Here is a 21,531-nt window from a genome sequence, read left to right on the forward strand (position 1 = left end):
TTTGTGTTTTCTTTATTGTCTCTATTTCATTTCTCAGGTCTTGAACTGTTTGATTGTTTTTTTCTTGGCTTTCTTTAAGAGATTTGTTGATTTCTTGTATTTTTTGTTTGTTTTTTCTTCCATTTCTTTAAAGGATTTTCTCATATCCTCTTTGAGGACCTCTATCATTTTCATGAAGTTGTTTTTAAGGTTATTCTCTTCTGCTTCATCTGCGTTGGGTTGTTCAGGTCTTGCTGGTGTAGAGTCTCTAGACTTTGACAGTGTCATATTGGTTTTTCTGTTGTTGAATGTGTTTTTATACTGTCTTCTTCCCATCCCTTCTTCCAGTGGGTGCAGGTGGAGTCTCTTCCTCTCCTGGTGGGTATGGGTTCAATGGTGGGTGCAAGCAGGTTCAGTACTCTAGTGGATTTCCTCCTCCCATGGATGGAGGTGGGACTAAGACACTGCCAGACTCTGGATGGGCTGATCCACCAGGATGGCTTCCCCAATGCACAGTCCCTAGTCCTCAGGAGCCTTTGAGCAGGGCACCAGCTAAATAAATTATTCTTTAAAAAATTGTATTTTGGGGGGTCTTTTACCAAAAAAATGCATGATTTTCTAACAATACAGTTTATAAGTTAAAATTATTTATGATAAAATTAATAATGTACTAATTTGTAAATTAATTTCAAGTTATAAATCCATAATAGTCATATGGTAGCAATCAAATCATATGCTGAAATAGACTTAGCTACATATTTGAGACTATGTCTACTACTTGATAAATGTCCAACATAGAGATGAATTTAGAGTCATTAAATGGTATTCTAAAAGTGTGCCCTAGATATTAGATGTAATGTTGAAATACAAGTTATAAAATTTTTGTTTTATTTTTATTTATTTATTTAAATATTTGCTGAGGGGTGGCATTTGCCTGTCATGGTACACCCGTGGAGGTCAGAGGACAGCTTGCAGGACTCAGTTCCCTCCTCCTACCATGTGGGTTCCACAGACTGAACTCGGGTCCTCAGGGTTGGCAGCAGTGATCATTCCCTACTGAACCACCTCACTGACCCTGAAATACTACATCTTAGTGTGGTTGGCCTATTAGCTTTTGAGAACAGAATTTTCTGTCTTTTTATTTTATGAGCTTTTGCTTTATGCATTATAAGTCTGTGTTGTTGGGTACCTAGAGTTCTGGGCTGTTTATATTTCCTGATAATTGTTTCATCATTAACTCCTTATTTCTTTTCCCTAGGGTAGTATTACCTTTTTTCCCTCTTAGTCCTACTCATGTATTCCTCTAAAGTTCTTTTTGTCATTGCATGAAATAGCCTTAACTTTTACCTTACACCTTTTTTTAGCCCCTGTAGTTGAACTGTATTTTCCTACACTACATATGTTATAATTATTCTCCTGAAAGCTTAACCGTCCTCTAATTTTTATGATTGCAGATAAACTCTGACATTGCTAAGCTTTTAGCTTCTGTTTTGCATCCCATTCTCTTTTTGTAGCTCCTTGTTTGTAGCTTCCTGGATATTTTAGGAATTTTTGGATGTTTTCCTCTCCATTGTCACCTCCTCACCTACATCATGTGTTGTTGGTGCTTGCATTTCACACCATCTTTGTAACTCTCCCTGTTGCCATAGCTGCCATTGGCTTCCACACCTTGTTTTGTTTGACCTACATAGCCACTCATTTCTTGGTCTGATGTCGACAGCTACTCCTCATGCTTTCCTAGGTCCAGCCTTCTTTGGCAGTCATCATCCCATGGGGATCCATGAATGATGGATGATTTCAGCTCTTCCATCCTCATATAAATGAACAATTTTTTAGATTGACAGTTTCTAGCATTCTGAAGAAGATAAACCATTTCTTCCTTCCTGTCCTCACGGGCTGAGTCTTTCTACAACACAAGTTGTTCTTCAGCAGAAACCCTTCTTCCTGATTGCCTTTAGCACTTCAGTATTTCCCCATAATTTATGAACACTAGCAGTCAATTTATTTGTATGAATACTGTAGCTCTCTTTACTTTGAGCAACTATGTTAAATCTAAACTAAGTCTGATTCCTATTCAAAGAAAAAACCCCCATTGGGAGGCCCATGGGTTCAGTCTCTAATGCTGTGGAGAGTTGGGAACCTATATTGTTCTTTTGAGGTCACTGTCTGCAGTTTAATGTTCAGGTCTGATGCCCTATTAGACAGCCATAGATGGTAGCTCAGTGCTCGAGTGATACACTCCCTCCTCAGTCTGGCATCTGGAGTCTGCCTTATGTTAGGTGTCACGGTCTTTTAAGATGGCTTTGCTGTGTGTATTTATTCAGTGAATGTGTCCTCAGTGAAGTAGGTGCCCACACATGGATTAATTGTCCGTGAATGTACGACTGTAGAACCTGGGAGAGGCGTTGCTGTCATTGGTGAATAAAGCCTGCATTATTGATCCCATATGTATAACTTTTGAAAATACAACTGTGTTGTCACCTTTGTAGAAAAGCATCCTGGTTTACCATGTTGTGTAGAAATTAACAGTCATATTGGTTCAGAAACATTAAACTTTATTTTTATCATTTGCATATGGTTAATACATAGCATTAAATTTGCAACGTCTCTCTGTGGTTTGATTACAGAAACTAATAAGTTTTTTTCTAAATAATAAAAATGAAATGGCATTAGAAGATCCTGTGTGCATGCTACTCCTTGGAAAAAAACAATAACATTTTTGTCAGGTCAGAGTTCTTGGTGGGAATCTCCAGGTGACATGAACATATCCTTGTCCAGGACAACTAGGACCCCCCCCCATGACACTCTCAGAGTCATAAGCAAATCCCTTCACTGGATCATTCATGTAGGAAATCTCACAGGAAAGCCACTCTCCGAGAAGAGCTTACAGAAAAAAGAGTTACAAACATGCAAACCGCTTGGAAGCCGACTGTATGACAAAGCTCAGATTTAAAATTCAGTGGTGGGACTTCATGCCCACCTCTCCCACTCTATGCTGGGATTCTCGTCTGGCTGGGGCTTGTGGGAGTTTTGTGAATGCTCAGTTGCTGTGGGTTCATATGTGTAGCCACTAGCTGAGCACCTGAGGTCAAATCCACAGAACTTATGTAAAGAGCTGGGAGTAGCTGCCTGTATGCCTATAACCCAGTGCCGTGGGGCTCAGGGACATCGGGATCTCTGGGGTTTAATGGCTGCCACACTAGCTATAGGTTCAGTGACAGACCTTGTCTCAAAAGACTGAGATGGAAGATAGAGCAGGACACCCAGAATCCCCTGTTGTGCTCCACATAGGTGTGGGAATACACACACAAATGTGGGTATGTCACACACACACACACACACACACACACACACACACACACAGAGCTCATTGGTAGAGTGTTGTCTGCCATGTGTAAGGACCTGTGTTTGTTCTCCAGAATCACATATAACTTGATAGTTCCAAATGGCTTCACCACATTCTTAACATGGAATCTTAAGCAAGAATAACATTACTCTCAGCCAGAAACATGGCTGGGAAAGCACTTAAGGAGAGAAGAAAATGAACAGCTGCCTGATGCCATAACATACCCAGTGTCACGTGGGATAAAAAGAAAGGATGACCCAAGGTGGGGAGAAAATAGGGAAGGGTCAAAATCTACCCTAGGAGGCACCCGGCTTCTGACAGGTCTTGTCTTATTTCTTGCAGCAAATGTGACCTCTTTAACCAGAGTCTCTTCTTGGCTTCAGGCAGCATTTGACCTCTTTTGTTAAAATCTTACATTAGTGATACTTCAAACGTTATATTTGAATGCTAGAAGAAGCAATCCCAATTTTTTAAAATTCTGTGTATATGCAAGTACACACACACACACACACTCACACACACACACACACACACACACACGTACACGTACACGTGCACAATTCTGTTTTCCTCTTCTGAGAGTCCCTACTGCAGTCTCTTGTTCCTGGGTGCTCACTGATCTTCAGTTGACCCCTCTGACACAGACTTAGCAGCTTGTCTAGTATCAGGCCTCTTCCAACTACCAGCCCCTCACCTTTGTAAGGATTGACACTAAACTCTCATCCTTCAGGTCTTGCTATCTGTTTATCTACATGGCATTTGAAATCCAGGCTCACCACCAGTAAGTTTATCCTCTGTGCTACAGTGGGTTTGGCCACCTGCTGGAGATAGAATTGCATCCTCCATTATGTGACAGATGGGTCATGTAGTTGATCATGCCCTGGAATAATGAGCACTTGGTGGCCAGAGTCTTTGTCACCTTCAACTTCAAGCTCATAGAGCTTTTTTAAATTTTTATTTAAATTAAAAACAACCTTATTTTACATAACCTCTCCCTCCCATCCCCCCATGCCCTTCACCATCTCCCCATCCCATGCTCATCCACTCCCCAGGGAGAGTGAGGCCTCCCATGGGGGATCATCAAAGTCTGTCACATTATTTGGGGCAGGACCTAGGTCCTACTCCATGTATCTGGGCTGAGAGAGTATCCCTCCTTAGGGAATGGGCTCCCAAAAGCCCATTTCATCCACTGCTAGAGGCCCCATAGACTGCACCCACGTTCAGGAGCTTGGTTCAGTCCTATGCTGGTTTCACTGCTGTCAGACCGGGGTCCTTGAGCTCCCACTTGCTCGGGTCAGCTGTTTCTGTGGGCTTCCCCAGCATGGTCTTGACCCCTTTGCTCATCACTCCCCCCTCACTACAACTGGATTCCAGGCTGATGGAAGCAGAAGCAGAAATTCACAACTAAGCACTGAGACAAACTCAGAGTTTTTAAGTGATGTGATAGTGAGCCATGCTGCCCTCCCCTTGGCTAGATCAGTGAGATCTTTTTGATAGAAGATGCCCAACGGCTCAGGTGAGTAACGGGGCACTGCTACACACTCACATGAGTCATCATCCCTCACTAGCTTGGGAGCTGGGAAGGAGCAGAAGGGCGTCTTGTTCACCTTCTACAAAATAGAAACCACAAGTGTTTATATAATGGAAAGGGAGTGGGGAGGGAGAGAGAGACAGACAGGCAGAGTGAAGACATACAACTTGAAGCTCCGTGGATTACCCTGAGAGATGCTCCATGTCTTACTTCCTGAATTTTATTTTTGCTTCCTGGTCTCTTTACTACCTAACCTTCAACCAGCCACCCCTGCATCCCTGCACCCCTGCACCCCTGCACCCCTGCATCCCTGGGTAGTGGCTCTTCTTGTTCCTGACTGTGAGGCCTGTTCTAATAACATCCACACGTCATCTTGTGAACATTACTTACTGAACACCAAGACTTTATTTTGAGATGACTGGAGAGTCACCAGCTGCTGTGAGAAATAATGGGAAGGCTCCCACTTACACTCTGAACTCCACAGAGACATAAGTTGGCCACAACACAGACATTGAACCAGCCCCAATCTTGCTCAGATTTCTGTTTTACTTATACTTGGTGTGTGTGTGTGTGTGTGTGTGTGTGTGTGTGTGTGTGTGTGGCTGTACATGTGTGTATGCATGTGTGCATGTGGATGGATCTGTGTGTGCACATGTATGTATATGTATATGTATATGTATATGTATAGTATGTGTATACAGGTATGTGCATGTGTGTGTTTACATGTGTGCATGCATGCATGTGTGTGTACATATAGGTATGTGCGCGTGTGTATCTGTGTGTTTGCATGTTTAGGTGTGTGTGCACGTATGTATGTTTGTGCATATGTTTAGTTCTGTGCTATTTTGTCATCTATGTAGGACCATTTGATTACAGTCTGTCACTGTTTGATTGTGTTTCTCATCAAAAAGTGTGTGTTGAAAGCTTAGTCACCACTGCAGTCATACTAAGAGTGAGGCCTCACTGGAGTGTTTCTTGGGCAGAGTCCTTGCGAATGGATGAGTGGCAGCTCTCTCTCGTAGTCTTTCCTATCTTCCTCCATAGGACAATGCAGAAGACCAACAGCGAATATTGAAACACCGTCCAGAACTGTAACCCAATACATTTCTGAGAATCACAAGTTACCTTATCTGTGGACTTCTGTTACAGAAGACCTAAACACTCTATCTAGAGTTCTGTATACCTCACCCTGGCCTTTATGGTCTCCTGATTTACTCAAGCTTCTGGGTAACCATTGGCAGATCACCGCTTCCCACCACCCCCAAAGCCTCTTAATTATAGAACGCCAGACACAGGTGAGGCTGAGCGCTGAATCCTCCATGATACAGCAGCCATCACTGCCCTTTCGCCGGGACAACAGAGCCTCTGCGGCCACGGCTGCCAGGGTCACCATCCCTCCTTGCCTCGAAAGGTCCTCTACCTCTCCTCCCTTCTCCCAGCATCTCTTCTAGCAGGCCTTCTCCCGTAGTGTACCCCCTTCCTGCCACGGCCCCTCAGTCACCCCCAGATCCTCATCTGCTACAGAATGAGCTGCTCTTTGCTACTTGGCCCATCTGGGTTTTAGTTCCCTATCTGTGGGTGGGTTGGAGCGCAGCAGAGTTACAGTGTTTTATGGGGCACTACCAGAATCCTGCTGAAATGGCAAAAAGACAGGGAGAGGGCTTTCTGCCCTGTGGAGTGTTTTCTGAAATGCTGCTGCCCCTTTTGCCAGGTGGGACTTCGCTGTGAGAGAAAGGTCTTCCCTTGAATCCATGTCCTGGATTTTGTTATCCTGAAAGCATTGCTGACTTGTATTGCTGGTTTGTTTTCTCTGCCAACATAGTCCAGCATTTGCTTCAAAGCTTCTGCTTGTAATGACTTGGGGTCCTTTATTGTCTGTGCTGAAATGAATGTCAGTCGCTGAGCAATCACTGGAGGCTGCAAACTCAATTCTCCTGGGAGTGAGTGGGAAAGGTTAATGTTGGATTCAATTGGAGCATCCTCGGGTCTTCACAGTAACTATCCAGAGTATATCTATGGGGTAGTCCAGTGGGAGATGAGTTGACAGGCTTGGCACTGAAGGCGTTTCTGCCACATACTTCCTGGAAACATGCCTTCCGCAACATCACCAAGTGGGCAAGCCATGGCCATCATGGCTGTCTTCCAAAGTTCACATCAGTATGTAGACTAATCATTCCCCGCCCCCCAAGGGACTGCTGTGAGGCTGGACGTGGCAGATACATATGGAGCCCTGTAGATGGGTTCCATGAAGTGGGCCTGCCCTGGGTACTGGAGTTCCACATGGGCAAGTGAGAGTCAGAGCTTAAAGATACATTTCCCAATGCCTTTCACTGCCCCTCTTGGGAGAGCTTTGACGTCAGGCATGTCTAGCCAGGTAGAGAAGTCTAGCTTCCTGCTCATCTTTGTCACTAACAGAGTTCTGGGGTCAAAGGCTGCCACCTATAAAATGATAAGAGAGTAGGGGGTAACCCTTAGGGAGTCTCTTGGTGGATGGTTACACTTTATACCTATGTGAATGGCCAGTGATATGCGACTGAAAACAGTAGGGGGGGGAAAACAAAAATCCTTGAAGCCCCTCAAGTCATGTGGTGTATGACTTCCACACTTAGCAGACTCCCTGCCCTTCTAGATTCATTATTCACCACAGCGGGCATCTAAATCTTCCTAAATGAACATTAATTTGTGTTGAATTTCAAAATACTACAAATCCATCCTCCTCTCCCCCTGCCTTTTGGGGTGACTATATACCCATGTTAGGTTCCTACTTAGCTTTCGCTGTCAACTTGACGTAGCCTAGAGTCACCTGAGAAAGGAGTCTCTGTTGAAGGACTGCCCAGATCAGACTGGTGTGCGGGCATGCCTGTAGGGATTGTCTTGATTGTTGATTAATGTAGGCAGGCCCAGCTGGGGGCAGCACCACTCCTATGCAGGTGGCCCCGCCTGTATACAAAGGCTAAGTAAGTATGAGCCTGTGAGCAAGTCAGAGAGTGCCAGCAAGCAGCATTCCTTCGTGGTTTCTGATTCAGGTCTCTGCCTGAAGTCCTGCCCTGACTTCCGTCAGAGATGGAGTATGACCTGGAAGTGTAAGCCAGATAAACCCTTTGTCCCACAGGTTGCTTTTGGCATGGTGTTCCCACAGCGACAGTCAAGCTAGGACGCTGTGCACCATCTTAGCATCTGTCAGTGTGGGATTGGCTGTGTTCTCCTTAAGTGAAGCTAGGACGCTGTGCACCATCTTAGCATCTGTCAGTGTGGGATTGGCTGTGTTCTCCTTAAGCATATCCACAGTGCTGAGTGACATCATCATCTATGAATAAACTGTTTCACCATCCCTAGTGGAAACTCTGTAGGCATTGGACAGTAGCTCTCCCTTGCCTCGCCTCCAGTCCTAAGTACTAATCCCGATATTGCCTTTTAATTTTTATGTATTTATTTTTATTGTTATTGTCACTGTGTGTGCATACACACACATACACACACACACACACATGTGCACGCATGACTGTAGCATGCACATGGAAGCAAAAAAAGGATCTGCTTTCCTCCTCTGTTACTCTCTCTGCCTACTCGTTTGAGACAGGGCTCTTCCTTTACCTGGGGTCCTTGTTTTCTCAATGAGGCTGGAAACCAGCAAGCCTCAACAATCTTGCTGCTTCTGCCTCCTTTGGAGCTTGGTAGAGTTACAGGCATGTGTGAGATACCCTGCTTGTTATGCAGATAGTGGTATTGAACTCTGGTCCTAGTGATTGCATAGCAAATACTCTTAACCAGACCTTAAATTGTGTTTTTACTTTCCATAAATATGCTCACTCTGTGGGATTCATGTAAGCAGAACCATGCAGCAGTTATCCTTCGGTGACTTAGTGTCCTTAGCATAGCGTACCCTCTGGTTTTCCCTCCCCTACCTCCCTTCCTCTATTCCTTCTTCCCTCCCTTTCTTCCTTCTGTTTTAGTGGTCCTAGAGATTGAATGCAGGGCCTCACACATGCTACATGAGCTGTCTGCCACTAAGTTATATCCCCAGTCCCCTCTTCAGATTTTTTTAAAAATTTAGATTACATATTTTTGTTATATCTGTGCACCAGAATGTATGCCTGCAGAGGCCAGAAGATGATATCATATCCCATAAGACTGGAGTTCTAGAAAGCTGTGAGTCACCATGCAGGTACTAGAAACTGAGGCAGGGTCCTCTGAAAAAGCAGCAAGTGCTCTCAACCTCTGAGCCATCTCTCCTGCCCTTCCACAACCTCAGATTTAAGGGCAACTCTTCCCCCAGTGACTTTTGGAAAGAGGCGGACCAGCTTCCAGCTTCCTGAATTGCAGGTGTAGCTGCCCAGAGTCTATATTTGATCTTAACAGAGTCGGAGACATGTTAAGTTAGTGCCTCTTGGTTTGAGGAACATCATGCTTTCTGCAGAGCAGGGACCTGTTCTATGACTGCCATCTGTCCATCTGGAGGCTACAGGCCTTGGCTGAGTCTCCATGAACCCAGCAAAAATCCATTCCCCAAATGCACTTGGCTCTGAATGCTTGTGAGTCTATAGCAACTCCCAGCAGTTGTTGAACGAATTATTTCTCAGCTTGTTCCCCCAGAGACCTTAATGCAAGCCTCGGGAAAGAACCGGGCATCTTCACTTTTCTAAACTGACTCCATTGCTCTCGGTGTCTTCAAAATTGAATTCAGTCATGCCTGGATGTGCACAGGGAAATGGTTGAGGGTTCTAAGGACATCAAATTCTTAGAGGTTGATGTCTCCTATGTACAATGATATAGGAGAATTTTCAGATGACCTATGCAAGAACTGCTCTGTGCCTTAAAACATTGCAAAGCTTAATTTTGCTTTTCAACTTTGCACAATCTAAAATCTCCTGGGAAAGGAGTGTCAATAAAGGATTGGGTAGAGTAGGTTGTCCTGTGAGTGTGTCTGGGGGGTTGTGTTGATTATGTTCATTGATCTGTGCAGATGCAGGGTAGAAGTGGGTGGCACCATTCCCTGGGTTTGCATCCTGGGCCATGTAAGAGTAGACAACCAGCTGAGCACAAGCAAGCATGCATTCATTCTCTCTCTGCTCTTGACTCGATGTGACTGGCTGCTTCGAGTCCCTTCCTTGACTTCTCCACAGTGACAAACTATAACATGGAATTGTAAAATGAATAAACCCATCCTCCTTTAATGTTTTTTTTTTGGTTGGGGAATTTATCCCAGCAACAGACATGAAATTAGAATAGCCATCCCAAAATTACCTACAATGCCTATTGTGATGTAGAATGAAGTGGTGTTTATTACATTGTTTGGAGCAATGACAAGAGAAAGCACGGCTTGTATGCATTAAATGTGTGCACAAATTATTGCCAAGTGTTTTCTATCTGTAGTCCGTTGGATCTGTGCGCATGGCACCTGCCAGTGTGAAGGATTGAGTGCATTGTCTGCAGCAAACAATACCCTACTGTCTAGAAAACTGACTTACAGGAAACTCTGAAACTCCTTTTGCGCAGGAAGGTCAGATTCAGAAGCGAATTCAAGGGAATGTAAAGCTCAACCCCACAGGGTATGGGATTGGAATGAAGGAGGCTGGCATGGGCACCAGCAGATCCCCTGACATCAGAAGGTCACTCACTGCCTCCAAGAGTGGCCAACCTGTTAAGTGAAACTGGGTTTTAGCAACTAAGCAGCCATGCCTGTGGACTCCAGCTGTGATCAGCTACTTGCACAGTCTTAGTTAGATGCGAAAGTGAATAGTGGCCCATGATAGCGAACAAGCTGTCGAAGATGACCTCGCTTGGCCTCTAGTGATGTAGGAGCCCACTGCGGTTTGCAGTGGGTAGGGTCATAGCACTGTGAGCTCCACAGAAGACAACCGCTTTGGTGTCTTCCAGCTGCTAGTGGCTGGTGACGGCTGGCAGTTCTTGGCATCCACTTTTATATGCACTACTGAGACCTCCGTCTTCCTACCAGATACTCCGTGTATGTGTGTGTGTGTGTGTGTGTGTGTGTGTGTGTGTGTGTGTGTGTGTGTGTTAGAAAGAGAAGGGGTGTGTGGGTACATGTGCCACAGCACTTATGTGGCGGTCATAGGACAACCTGGCATGCTAATCATTACTTCACCCCTGTTTGACACATGATCTCTGCGTGTGCCAGGATATCCCATTGGCAATCTTCTAGGAAGTCTCCTGCCTCTGCCCCTTATCTCACCATAGGGGTGCTGGAATTAGAGGTGAATGGTGCTAGACTCAGCTTAGCACGAGTTCTGAAGATTCGAACCTAGGTCCTCATGTTCGCATGGCAAGTGTTTTACTCACTGAGCCATCGCTGCGCCCTTTGGTCCCTGTTAGGAGCACCCCAGTCATAGTGGATGAGCACCTTCCCTGATGACCTCGCTTTCATTCAATGGGCTGTATAAGGACAGTTTTTGAATATGATAAAGGCCCAAGAAAATGGGTTTCACGGTTGGGGAAAAACAGTTTGATGCGCAGTTCCTGGACAAACTCTGAAAAAGAACAGCTAAAGCCATTTTGGTTATGGCACACAGGGAGGTACCAAGTAGCTCTCCTCACCTCTCAGAGTGTGTAGCACCTGTGCAAGCCCACCTGTCTCATAAAATGTTCTCAATACTGTCTCATATCCTGTTCCTCACTTTATTAAGTGACCCACTCCATCATTTTCTTGATCCAGATATTGACACACACCTTTCTCCAGTGCCCTGCACACAGCAGATGACTAGTGGACATTTATCAAATGCATTGATCAGCGTTCACTCACCCGTCTCACCAGAAAATGTTTCAAATACAGATCTCAGAGCTTGAAAGGAAAATCAGTGTTGCTGGGAACTTTTGACAGTAGATTCAGTGGTGGTTTCCTATTATGTGTAAAGTGCTGGCAATAGTCTCCTGGTCTGTACAGAGAGCTGCCATTGATCCGGATAGGCGCAGAGAACTTGGTTCTTCAATAAGAAAGTTGTGGCTGACAGAGACAGTGTGACCAATGGAACAGCCTCTCTAACCAACACGGCATTGTTGTAGAAACAGCCTTAGGTATGTGTGCAGACCTGAAGCTCTGAGCTCCTTCTCTTCTGCATTATGCTGCCTTGCGGCTCTGAGACTCATTTGAAAAGTGAAGCCAGGAAAGGCTGCTCCTAGGACAAGCCTTGGTGTTTGGATAAAAATGGCCAGAGTGGCCCCATAGGCTCATATATTTGAATGAGAGTGGCCCCCATAGGCTCATATATTTGAATGTTTGGTCCCAGTTGGAGGAACTGTTTAGGAAATATGAGGAGGTGTGGCCACACTGAAGGAAATACATCACTGAGGGTAGATTTTGAGGTTTCAAAACTCCATGCCATTTCCAGGTTGACCTCTCTGCCTCAGGCTCGTGGATGGATCAGATTACCACACCTACCTTCCTGCTGCCATGCCCTCGGCCACGATGGCCATTAAACTGTCTTTTATAAGTTGCCTTGGCCATGGTGTTTCAATGGCAACAGAACAGCCATTGAAAAGTGACTAAGGCAGAAGTTGACATGAAGGTGAAGGTAAGGAACGCAGATAGGTATTTCTTAAGTCATGAAGACTCATGGGGTATTAGGAAGTTGTGTTTGTTTTTTTGTTTTTTTGGTTTTTTTTTTAGCTTTTTTTTTTCAGTTTAAATTTAGATAAGAAACGAGGTTGCTTCACAAGTCAGTTCCAGGTCCCTCTCCCATTCCCTCCCCTCCTCCCGTGCCCTCCCCCCAACCCCCCCCCCGTTATCCCCTCATTCCCCCAGGGAGGGTGAGGCCCTCCATGGGGGTGTCCATAGTCTGTCATTTCATATAGGGCAGGGCCTAGACCCTTCCCCAAGAGATCAGGGTGAGAGTGCACCTCACATTGTTCTATTGGAGTCCAAAGTCCGTGTGTATACTCGGGATGGGTACTGATCTGCTGCCCAAGGCTCAATAGATTCCCTAGGCCTCCTCACTGACACCCAGATTCAGGGGGTCTTGATCAGTCCCATGCTGGATTCCCAGGCTAATGCCTGGGATTCAAGAGTTAACCTTTGTCTGGTCAGCTGTTTCTGGGGGTTCAACCAGCCCAGTCTTAATCCCTTTGATCATCAGTCCTCCCTCTCTGTTACTGGCTTTCTTGAGTTCAGCTCAGTACTTAACCGAGGGAGTCTGCCTCTTCTTCGATCAGCCACTAAATGAAGTTTCTGTTTCCCAGACTCTCTGGCCATAGGATTGTAGGCTGGCACTCCCCAGATCTATGTCTAAAATCCATATATGAGAGAGTACATGCCATGTTTCTCTTTTTGTGACTGGGTTACCTCACTCAGGATGGTTTCTTCTAGTGTCATCCATTTGCCTGCGAATCTCATGATTCCATTATTTTTTTCTGCTGAATAGTACTCCATTGTGTAGATGTACCACATTTTCTCTATCCACTCTTCGGGTGAGGGACATCTAGGTTGCTTCCAAGTTCTGGCTATTACAAATAAAGCTGCTATGAACATAGTGGAACAGACATCTTTGTTATATGAATGGGCATCTTTTGGATATATGCCTAAGAGTGGAGTTGCTGGGTCTTGTGGTAGGTTTACTCCCATTTTTCTGAGGAATCTCCATACTGATTTCCAAAGTGGCTGAACCAGTTGGCACTCCCACCAGCAATGGAGGAGTGTCCCCCTTTCACCACATCCTCTCCAGCATAAATTGTCATTGGTGTTTTTGATTTTAGCCATTCTGACAGGAGTGAGATGGTATCTCAGAGTTGTTTTGATTTGCATTTCCCGGATGGCTAAGGATGTTGAGCACTTTCTCAAATGCCTCTCAGCCATTTTAGACTCCTCTATTGAGAACTCTCTATTTAGTTCTGCAGCCCACTTTTTAATAGGGTCCTTTGGTGTTTTGGAGACTTACTTCTTGAGTTCTTTGTAAATTTTGGAGATCAACCCTCTGTCAGATGTGGGATTAGTGAATATTTTTTCCCATTCTGTGGGCTGCCTTTTTGTCTTGCTGACTGTGTCCTTTGCCTTACAGAAGCTTCTCAGTTTCAGTAGGTCCCATTTATTAATTGTTGATCTCACTGTCTGTGCTACTGGTGTTATGTTCAGGAAGCTGTCTCCTATACCAATTCGTTCAAGGGTACCACCCACTTTCTCTTCTAAGAGGTTCAGTATGGCTGGATTTATGTTGAGGTCTTTGATCCATTTGTGTTGTGTTTGTTTTTTACCTTGTGTCTCTACATGGCCTTGCTGTGAGAGGTGTATGTGGGAGACCAAGAGGACAGCCAGTCATCAAGAAAGACGATGCTGTGCTCTCAGTGAAGATTTGCTGTGACTCAACAGAAAGTTCTGGCGGAAGAGCACAACAGACAATGAGTGAAGTAGGAAGGCAGCTGCCAGGGTGAGGGCAAGCATGGGCTGCCAAGGACAGGACAAGGACATGAGCAGCATGGGAAGGAGGCGGAATACACAGCTATGGAGAGCTTTCTCTCAACCCCTCCTCTGGACTTTTTCCTAGTCAGGCTTGGACTGACTTCACCTGTTTCCAGAAGAGCCTCAGAACAATGGCACAGTCCCTACAGTTGAAATGTCCCGGTGGAGATGAGAAGAAGATGAAAACATACCCAGATGTCTTTTGCTGGGTATAATAGTTGATTGGCCTCTTTTCTAGGTATTTTATGTCAGTTCCCAATGATGTGTCATTTTCCTCACTAGTGAGGCAAAGAGTTGAAAATGGAAAGTTTTCCCATCTCTTTTTTCTTTCCATAGTCTTTGTCAGGTTGCTTTTTGTTACTCTTTCTGAGTTACTTGCAGAATTTCAGTGCTGTTTGGTGGCATATAGAAGGAGGGCTGCAAAGATGAGTCAACCAGGGGATGGGTTTCTGCCATCGGTCCTAAATGGAAAAAAGGTCTACACTGTATTATGTATGCAAAAATAATTTTCATATTTATCTGTTACTATACGGATCTTTCAGTTGACGACAATGAACTTGGACTTGTAATAAAGAGCTGGGTAAGGCTAGTTGTTTTGAAACAGAACAGCATTTCCCTACACACTGCCATCCAGAAAGCCAGGCTGGGTCCCATGTGTCTGGTTCAGGGATCTCAAGATCTCTAGAAGGACAATATTGTTGATACTTAAACAGTGTTTGCTTTTTGCATCTGCATCTGTCTTTCTGAGTAACTCCTTGTCCACTGTACACCCTGGAAGCTGGTTCAGTGGTCCATACCAGGTCAGTATGCATTAGCCAATCCCACTGTCTTCCTTGGAGGCTCATTTCCATCGGCGGCAACACGACTCACCCTCAACCCCACGCGGCATGCTCTGCATTCGTTGTCTTCCTTCCCCTGCACATCCCTAACCCATTAACCGAAAGGTTCCCGCTTGGGGATTAGAATAGGACAGCAGAACATTGCATCATCATGCTGACAGAGAGAGAGTGGCATGGCAGGGACTCTGGCGGCATTTCAGACCCACCAGGCACATTGGGGTCCATTCTTACAGGTCTCAGGAAGGAGGACATCTTCACACCACTTGGCTAATAAGTGGTCTGCAGCCAGACTGTCTCTGGTTCCCAGACAGGAGGAGTGGAGAGAATTCTGGGGAAGGAATGGTTAGTTCTAAGGATGAGTTAGAAGGAGACATTTAGTTAAGATGTACCTGTTACATAGATAGGGAATGTGCCGCCACCACCACCATACCCTCTGATGTCCTGGGGTCTGACAACTTGGAGTAGTCTGTAAGCTTCCTTGTGGCAGAACAGGATGAAAATGATGCCCACCATTCTCTGGATCTCTGGAGCTAGGGAGTGTATAGGGGTTAGACATTCATTCTTACACCAGCTCTCAGGAGGCTTGCCACTTCCTCTGCAGCACCCGTGCGAAAAAGGCTGCATCAGATGGGCGTGGCTTGATCAGCTCATATCTCAAAACCTAGCATTGTCCTCAGGAAGTGAGCTTCACATGCTCGCTGCTGGACATTGTTCCTCCATCTACCCTCAGAAGTCCCTCAAGTACAGGGTGGGGGTGAAGTAGGATCTCACTCTACCGTAGAGGAGAAGGGGCTCTATCCAGAGCTGGAGGCTCATACTGACATTTCCTGAGCTGCTGTATCCCCCTTTCTCGCGGGTATCCCCTTGAATTCTCTTCACTGTTTATAGTTTGGGAAATACTCTCCTGCCTCAAAAGATCAAGAGAGACCTCTGTAATTTTAGGGGCTCCAGAAGTTTGGAAACTGCTGATTTCCTGCTCTCTCTGTTTTCACCACAGCTGTTTCTAACTCCCCTCTTGCAATGATCACTCTCAGAAGCCAGGAAATGTCCACCAAATTGGATTGAAGGTGGAGAGTATGCCCAGTCTTGCCTCCAGTTCCGTGCTCTTTGCAGGCCCAGGGCTGAGGCCCTAGGGACCCCTGGCCATATTCTACAGGAACTTCAGAATTTCAAAGGTCTTTTGTCCTGCCAGGTCCTGCTGACCATGTCCAATGAGCTCCGATGACCACATGCTCCCATTAGCTCTGTGCTGTATTTAGTTTAGATGGAAATGCAGAATCCTAATTTAATCACTAACCAGGTAGCCATGGAGATGACATCGAGTCTCCGGCTGCCCAATAAACCCGGGGAATGGAGGAAGTACTGCAAACAGGGTATGCAAATTGTCAGTAAGGCTTTGCCTGCAGGTCTCTGCACAAGCTGCCCTTGGCCCCTGGTGTTGTTAGGATGCAGAGACTTGAAAACCAGGAATCCTAGCCTTTGTCTCAGTGCTTGCCTTTTCTCTCCTCTCTTGTAGGTTTATCAACACTCCCACACCGGATATTATGTGCTGAGCAAAATTCCTCATGGGTAAGATGGTTATTTCTTTTTCCCTCCCTTGGAAATCTGTAGAACAAACTGTAACAAAGGACACGGAGGCTCTGCCCAGCCCTTAGGGCAGGAACAGGCACCATGGTTTGGAAAAGTCTGTGGCTCTTCTTTTGGTAACAGGACCAAGTTAGCAGAGGTTACTTAGTCCAGCTGCTGGCACCTCTGGGAAGCCTCCTCCTCTAGATCAATGCTGCCCACTCCCTGCTCTGATTTTGTGGAGTAAGACTGCATGTGCCTCCACATGGGGTGCCAATGCAGGATGGCACCCAGCTTGCCTGGATACTCTTGGCTGTGTCCTCACTAATAGGAAGGAAACACCCTAATTCCACACATGACATCATAACAAGTCTTCATGGTGGTGAGTGGGCTACTATCGTCATAGATCCAGCAATGCCTTGGGAGAGAAATGAGTCAGCCCTGGTCACAGGTACAAATATCTAGCTCTGCACGGCAGTCCAAGAGTGGTGTATGTTTGTGGTTTGTGCTCTTCGCTGCTGTAATTGTGTTTCCAGAAGCAAGTTCTCAGTGCTTTTGGTCAGTCCATCCAACCTCATGCTGTGTGACAACCTTGAATTATGTTGCTAAGCCTACCTGGGCTCTCACAAGTATTTGATGTAGGGATATAGCTCCACTGACAAAGCACTTGCCTAGCATGAATTAAGCCCCAGCACTGCATAAACATGGCATAGTCACACACACCTGTAATTCCAACACGTAAGACTTGGAGGCAAGAGGATCAGGAGTTCAAGGTCATCCTGAGTTTTGCAATCAGCCTGTACTACATGAGACCCTGCATAAAACATGCAAAGTACAGGGCTTAGAGTCCAAGGGCACACATGAAAGGGAAACAACGAGCAGGAGTGTTGGTGGGTTTTCAGCAACAAGAAGGTCCATTTCGTTATATATTGATAATATAGTTCTACTACCTAGCCATTGAGCCCCACAGACTAGGACACCAGTAACGATTGGCGAAGCCATTGGCCCAGATTAAGAGCCACTCATGTGCTGTGCCGACTTTAGAAAGCCCACAGACGTGACTCTGTTGTTGCATCTCTCTTCCTGACCTGCCCCTCCCACTGGCCCCTCTCATCCCTGAATCTCCGTCATTTGTTTCTGGGCATCTTGGTCCTGGGCTCCCATTGCATTGTCTCCTGTGTTCCCTCTTTGTCTGTCTGTCTGTCTATCTGTCTGTCTGTCTGACTCTCTCTCTGTCTCTCTGTCTCTCTCACTCGCTCGCTTTCTCTCTGTCTCTGTCTCTGTCTCTCTCTCTCTCTCTCTCTCCATCACAATGCTCAGAGAAGGACAGACACACTTAGGACTTGTCCTGAAAGAGATGGACCTGTGCTATCAGCCTCATCCTGCAGCTTCTGCAAATGGTGAGGTTGAGACACAACATTTCCCAGGCAAACTTCGATAAACGTCCCAGGAGCTGCTAAGCTGTCTTCTTCTAGAAGAGAGTTTTAGCCACAGCATGAATGTTGAGACTGCTGCCTGCTTTCCACTAAGCTTAAGTAGGATGACAGCATGCCCATAACAAATAAGCATGGCGGAATTAACTTCATTTGGACTTCAGACAAAGTGGTGCCTGCATGGAAACAAAGAAGAGAGTGTGCTTGATGGGGTTTAGTCGAAGTATCAAATCAAAGACACCAAACGTGACTGTACATGGTAAAAAGAAAGTACCCATTGTCAGGGAAGATGCGGAGATGTGGTTACGAACTTGCTGCTTTCCCAGAGGACTCCAATTCAGTTCCCAGCACCTGCATCGGGCGGCTCACAACTGCCTGCAATTCCAGCTCCAGAGTACCAAACTCCCTCTGTGTGCTTCTATGTGTACCTGTACTCATGTGACATGCACTCATGTGACATATACACACAGGGACACACATACATGTGCATAATTTAAAACAATACGTCTTTTAAAAGTGAAGTATTCACAGGAATCTTTCATTAAAGCATACACAGCAGAGAACTTCAGATGTTGCTCAAGAAACAGGAGTCATCCTAATCACCTTAAAGCAGACAGATGTCCTCAAAGGTCATGGCACACAAGAATAACATGATGCCATAAGACTCCTCCCCTGCTCTGGGAGCGGTGAGTGTGCAGAACATGCTGGATATTTCACTCTGCCTTACATAAATTTATAAAGCTCAGGGTTCCACACACAGTTTACACCTGCTGCAGTAAGGTTTTACTGCATCTGGGAAGATTTAGGAGAAATGGATTCCAAGAATTTTATCTGAGCGTTAGGTAAAGCAGCTGGGAAAACTAAAGGCAGTGGAGAAGGCTGAGCTCTGGGCTTATTCACTGACAGCCTTGCCATCGTTCGCTTCCTACATGAGCCCATCACCAGTGAACAGCTTGGGCGCGCGCACGCACACGAGGTGTGTGTGTGTGTGTGTGTGTGTGTGTGTGTGTGTGTGTGTGTGTGTATACACATGTACTTTGGGAGTAGATGTGCATGAGAGAGTGAACATGTGTGAACATACATGTGGAAGCCAGGAATCGATTTCAGCCACTGTCCACCTTGGGTTTTTTGTTTCTTGAGACAAGGTCTCTCAGTGTCTTGCCAAGTAAGTAATGAACCCCAGAGATCTGCCTGTCCCCACTTCTCCCCAAGGACTGGTACTACAATTCTATACCACCATGCCCAGCTTTTTCACAGAGTTCTATGGATCCAGCTAAGGTTCTCGGGTTTACAAAGTCAGGACTTTCACAAGTATCTCCCAAGATTTTGCTTTGGGTATTTCTTTTTTTTTTAATTTTTATTAAAATAAATTGTCTTACAAACATGCATGCATGTTTCACATGTCAATCCCACCCCTCCTCCCTTGTCCCTCCACCAGCCCTCCCCCAACCCCCACCCAACCCACATCATTCCCCAGGGAGGGTGAGGCCCTCCTTGGGGGGGGGTCTCCAGAGTCTGTCATTTCATCCAGGGCAGGGCCTAGGCCCTTCCCCATGTGTCAAGGCTGAGAGAGCATCCCTCTATGTGGAATGGGCTCTTTGCTTTGGGTATTTCTTAAATAAAAATGATTGTAATGACCACCATCATCTACTGATTGTGTTTTGTGTATCTTGGCCCCTGCACCTTAAATGTTAGGCTTTAGTCATTCTTATCAGTGTGTTATATGAGAGCCCAGAGAGGTTGAGTCACCTGCCCAGCACCTCACAGCTGGAGTCACAGTGCAGGGCTGGCTGGCTTCCAAGCCCATGTCCCTAATGCCGCCCCTTTGGAGGAATTCAAAGACAGGTCTGATGTAACCTGAGTACAAACATTAGAGCCATAGACATCAGATCTTAGTGAAGCTGGGTTCAGTCATCTCCTCGGATTCACACAGAATGGGCAGATTGTTCATCTATTGCCTCCGCTGACGCTGAAGCCAGAATCCCACCCTGCCTTCACTTTAACCCACTCTGGTCCACAAAAGGCATCATCCCATCTTCCCAAACCTTCTCTTTTATTGTCCTAAGATCAGTGATGGGAAATTCATGCATGAAGCAGTTTCCAGTGCTGTAAGAGTCTCATCTGAGTTCCTTTACCCTCCAGCAGGTGGCAGGGAATTACACAGTCCAAGGTCTTACAGCTTGTGTTGTTTCCTGTAGGTTCTGTTAGAAGATAAGCACATTGACCTTATAAAAACCAAAATATCTCTATTAAAATATTTAAATTTATATTAATCATTTGCAAACATGAGAGTTGTTCTTTTGTGTTTGGGGAGAGAAAAGATTTATTTTTAATGTGTGTGCATTTTGCTAGCATCTATGTATTGTACCACACACGTGCCTAGTGCCTAGTGCCTAATGCCTAGTGCCTAGTGCCCCTGTTGATCAGAAGGCTTCAGATTTCCTGACACTGGAGTTACAGATAGTTGTGGGTGATGGGGACCAACTTGGGTCCTCTGCAAGAATAGCAAGTACTCTTAGGCACTGAATCATCTCTCCAGCCGGTGAGTTTGGGGTGTTTTGTTTTGTATGATAGAGTCTTCTACTGTCCAGGTTGACCTTGAGCTTGCCAGGCAGATGAAGGAGGCCTTGAATTTCTGACTCTCTCCACCCTCCCGATACTGGGGTGACAGATGTTCACTGCTGCTGGGGTAAACTGTCCTCATCCCACACAGATTCTTGCTTTTTTCCACAAATCCCCACATTTCCTCCCAGCATTCCTCCCTTTGTGTTCCAATCAGAGGACATCCCAAGTTCAGGATGAGCATATCAGTCATTCGAAACTTGACCTTTCAACCAGTCACAGAACGGTGAAGCTAATGTCTCACTGCCCTCTAGTTCTTGGTGTCATTCCTATTTTACAAAAGCCGGGAGAGCTTGGGTGCCTCTGTCTCTTCCCTGCTGCACATCCCTGCCCCGTGTGGTTATTTCTTTGAGCTCTGGCCTCTGTTACTGGAGCCAGGCAGAACTCAATTCATAATGAAGTCAAACCTACAGTGAGAGTTTTGGACAGCTCAGCTTGCATGTATCCTGTGCCCTAGTGCCTGTGGGAAAGTCTATTTGACTTTCCCTTGCCAAGTTTTTAAGAACTTGTGTCTCTTACCCACATTGTTTACTTAAATAGAAGTAAAGACGGTCATTTTTAATGTAAGGTATTTCACTAGAAATTTTTATGTCTGAATTTCCACCAAATAAGGCAACTTTCCACAGTGGACATTAGCCACACAATGCTAGAAAGAAGGCTGAGTGGTCAAGGGCTCACACTGCTCTTCCAAAGGAGCCACATTGGGAGGTTCATAACCATCTGCAACCCTAGATCCAAGGGATATGATGTCCTCTTCTGACACACACAGCAAAAGGTACTTACATGCACATAGCCACGCATGGATACAT

The 21,531-nt window shown here is 45.6% G+C and overlaps 1 protein-coding gene across 5 annotated transcripts in view; it reads left to right on the forward strand.

Moving 5' to 3' along the window:
- Positions 1-21,531, forward strand: part of Dpp6 (dipeptidyl peptidase like 6) — an 890,647-nt gene that overhangs the window by 678,749 nt on the left and 190,367 nt on the right. For all 5 annotated transcript variants that reach the window (XM_013123747.3, XM_013123748.3, XM_005084206.4 and 2 more), the window contains exon 6: positions 16,618-16,670. In XM_013123747.3, the coding sequence (XP_012979201.1) occupies positions 16,618-16,670 (53 nt within the window). The remainder of the gene's footprint in view (positions 1-16,617; positions 16,671-21,531) is intronic.

The sequence above is a fragment of the Mesocricetus auratus genome, unplaced genomic scaffold, assembly GCF_017639785.1.
Source record: "Mesocricetus auratus isolate SY011 unplaced genomic scaffold, BCM_Maur_2.0 Super-Scaffold_100676, whole genome shotgun sequence".
Classification (NCBI taxonomy): domain Eukaryota; kingdom Metazoa; phylum Chordata; class Mammalia; order Rodentia; family Cricetidae; genus Mesocricetus; species Mesocricetus auratus.